The sequence below is a fragment of the Colobus angolensis genome, unplaced genomic scaffold, assembly GCF_000951035.1.
Source record: "Colobus angolensis palliatus isolate OR3802 unplaced genomic scaffold, Cang.pa_1.0 Scaffold14, whole genome shotgun sequence".
In the NCBI taxonomy this organism is placed as follows: domain Eukaryota; kingdom Metazoa; phylum Chordata; class Mammalia; order Primates; family Cercopithecidae; genus Colobus; species Colobus angolensis.
Window position 1 is genome coordinate 10,042,376 of NW_012114488.1, and position 3,535 is coordinate 10,045,910.

At 46.9% G+C, this 3,535-nt stretch overlaps 1 protein-coding gene across 4 annotated transcripts in view; it reads left to right on the forward strand.

The window, feature by feature from the left end:
* The window catches only part of RPS6KA2 (ribosomal protein S6 kinase, 90kDa, polypeptide 2), a 445,332-nt gene that overhangs the window by 333,000 nt on the left and 108,797 nt on the right, over positions 1 to 3,535 (forward strand). For all 4 annotated transcript variants that reach the window (XM_011934953.1, XM_011934954.1, XM_011934955.1 and 1 more), the window contains one exon: positions 1,503 to 1,584. In XM_011934953.1, coding sequence (XP_011790343.1) covers positions 1,503 to 1,584 — 82 coding nt within the window. The remainder of the gene's footprint in view (positions 1 to 1,502; positions 1,585 to 3,535) is intronic.

Below are 3,535 nucleotides of genomic sequence, written 5' to 3' on the forward strand. Positions count from 1 at the left end.
TCTCTACATCTCCCAGAGATGAATGTTAACTGTTGATGATGGTATAGTCCACAACCCGGGAGAAGAGGGTGTGCCTGTGACTTTCTGGGACCTAATCGGGTCTGAGAGGCAGCATTTCATCGCACAGGATGAAGCTGTACTGTCCTGCACCCTGGGTAGGGGGGCTAGGGGCACTTTCCCATGGACATTGTCTAGAAGATTCCCCCCTGGGGAGGGACTGTGATTCAGTAATGACGGTGATCGGGATGGATGGCAGGGCAGCAGTGAGGTCAGGAGTCACTTCAGGGGCACATGGTGAGAACGTGACACCCATACAGCAACTCCGTGAATCCTCGTGCCCGTGCAGGGACCTTGTGTCTTCCCGGTCCCTCTTTATTTGTGCCTACAGAATTGATGCTGGTTGGTCTCCCTCCAGTTTGGCTGCCCCGGCAGCCCCTGCTCCTAGAGCCCCTGCACTCAGTGAATGTCTAGGCATTGCCCCTCCAGTCTCAGGGGAGCCAAGAGTGCAAAAGTCCTGGCCATGTCCCTCTGCCCACAGCAGGTGAGGCTGCTGCTCCACACGGATGCTCACTTGGGCCACCTGGAGTTTCCATGGAACTAGCACATCTCAAAGGCATCTATAGTAGCCGGTCTTTCTGGCTTTTTGAGGCTTAGTAAAGGAGATGTTTTGAGAAGGAACCACCCCACCTCGGCCCTCCAGCCACACTGCGTGGGCAGCCACACCAGTGCACCGTGTGCCTATGTCGTCTCCATCATGCAAGCAGATGTTTGCATCTATTGGAAAACACTTTTAGGAAAATCAAGTACTATTTTCTTAATTTGCATGCAAATTTTTTTTTATACAAAGGAACTCCAGTTTTGTTTACTAAGTTTGTTCAGAAATCACTAATACAAATTTAAACTCAAGCTCTCAATTACCTTTTTTTGTTGTTTTTCTCAGTGATACACATCAGCATGTATTTCGGAAAGTATTGTCAAATATCCATAAGTATATTTAAGAGCCAATTAGAAAGGAACTCTTAAGCTACTCACAGCTAAAATTTGGGTGAAGACAGTTCAAGTAAGAGAAAGTAGCTTTTCTTGAAAATTGCATAGAGCCTGTTTTGTGTGATTGGTAATACCTTTCAGCGCCGTGTCTCAGTAGGGATTTACAGAGGGATACTGAAACCAAAGGATCCCCCTTAAAACTCCCGTTTGCTTTTCCAAACAACTGGTCTTCCAAATAAGGGGTGGTAGTATTTCTGATACAAAATGCAAAGTTACCAATACCAAAAACAAGTGACGCTTCTTCATACAGACACACAGTGATGTTCACTGCAGCACTATAGGAACTTGAGCGTTTTCCAGCAGCCTCAATGTTGGAGAAAATTTTAGATTTTCTACAGCGTACTTGTTTTATTGAAAATGCTCTAAACTTCCTCGTGTATCCCCTTGTCAAATCCAATAAGGAAAGCGAGTTTGAAGCCTTACGGGTTTCTGATGTTCCGTTTTCTCTTGCTAAGGTGTTCCTGGTGAGGAAGGTGAAGGGGTTGGATGCTGGGCAGCTGTATGCCATGAAGGTCCTTAAGAAAGCCACCCTAAAAGGTAAGGGCTTCAGAAGGGTCAGCTGCTTCTGAGGACAGGTAACTGCAATTTCTACTCCGTTATTTGAGGAAATGTTCATTCCATTTAATGTTCACGATTTCTGAAGATGTCTCTAAATGAGCACTCTGATTGATGTCTCTGATTGATAATAAACAGTATAGACATTTCCATGAATATTTCAAATATCCTTGCAGAGTTTCCACAACTGTCAGATAAGAGCTGTATTGCGTAAATACTATTCTCCCACATATGCTCTGCCGTGGAGCGGCATTTGGAAAGCAGAGCAGCAGGCTGCGAGCAGGCCGTTGGGCTGGATGGGGCCTGACAAACCAGCCTCGAAACTGAAAGGCCAACGGCCTCACTTGCTTTTAAATACAACGTGACTCATGGTTGGGTTGGGTTGGGTTGGGTTGGGTTGTTTTCCTTTGTTGACCCAGTGTCTGGGCATGAGAAACACCGGTGTCTGCCCAGCTCCTCTGCACGCCCATCTTGCAAGGGAGGGATGAGCACCGAGTGCAGCATTAGAGTCAGGATGTGATCCAACATCTCCGTTCGAGGCTCACAGTCATTGAGCCCGTCACTAGCTGGGCACCTATCACCTCCTATTCACTCTGTTGGTGAGACAGGGAACCTCCCCCGCCCTAAACAGCGCCAGATGATTGAACACACAGTGCCGGGCACTGGACAAATGAACTGACAGCAGCTTATTAGTTACATAAACTTGACCCCTGGGGAGGAGGGCACCCCGTGCCACACAGGGCCCCACGGGGGCTGCACTTAGGTGCCAAGACCGTGAGAGAGAGGCTTCCTAGGCACAGGAGGGTCACGTGGCCCCTGGTTCCTGCAGAAGGTGTGGCTGGCTTCTTGGAATGATTCTGTGGGCTGGCAGGGAACTGAAGCCTTTTAGGGTGGGTGCTGGATAGGGGCAGCTGGTTCAGCTTATGGGGAAACCAGCAGGGCAGGGAGCCTTTCTCTCTGGGCGGGGGCACACTTGGTAGAGCAGGGAGCTCAGGCGGAGGCCTTGGGGCCCTATGAGGCTCGGAGATGTCAAGGCAGCACTTGAATTATCAGGTCTTGCAACAGTGTCCCAAGCAGTACAAATATGTCATTCTCTGCCTTCAAGTCACTTACCGTCTAGCTGAGGAAATGAGATGTGTGTTGGGAAGGACCTGTCACCAACAATAAGGACAAACAATGCATAGACCACATATGTACAGACTTTAAACCACTTAGGTATACAAAGGAGGAAAAGAACTCTTCCAAGTGAATTAGAAGGTCCGTGGGACTTAAGGAGAAATTTTCTGTAGGGGAGAGAAATCTGGTAGACATTTATCAACACAACCAATGGTAAGAAAATGCAGAAGTTGACCACTTTGGCTAGACCTGATTAGAATTGTCTGTGTGTTTGGGGGTGGGGAGGGGACTGTTATAAATACAGATCCAGATCCAGGCCCCACTCCTGACCTATTGAATTATCATCTCTTAGAAACAAGGCCTAGATATATGACTTGTCAAACAAGATGTCCCAGTAATTCTTAGGTACACAAAAGTCTTAGGTGGGACATTCTAGTTTATTATAGGCACTTGAGTTTTTAGTTCAGTGTTATCAATTGTAACATAATTTAACCCATGCTTTTTAGAGTGAACTTTTTTGTTATATACTTCAAGTTGAAATATACATGTACACAACCTGCAGGTTCATTACATATGTATACATGTGCCACGTTGGTGTGCTGCACCCATTAACTTGTCATTTACATTAGGTATATTTCCTAATGCTATCCCTCCCCACTCCCCCACCCCATGACAGGCCCCAGTGTGTGATGTTCCCCATCCTGTGTCCAAGTATTCTCATTGTTCAATTCCCACCTATAAGTGAGAACATGTGGTGTTTGGTTTTCTGTCCTTGCGATAGTTTGCTCAGAATGATGGTTTCCAGCTTCATCCATGT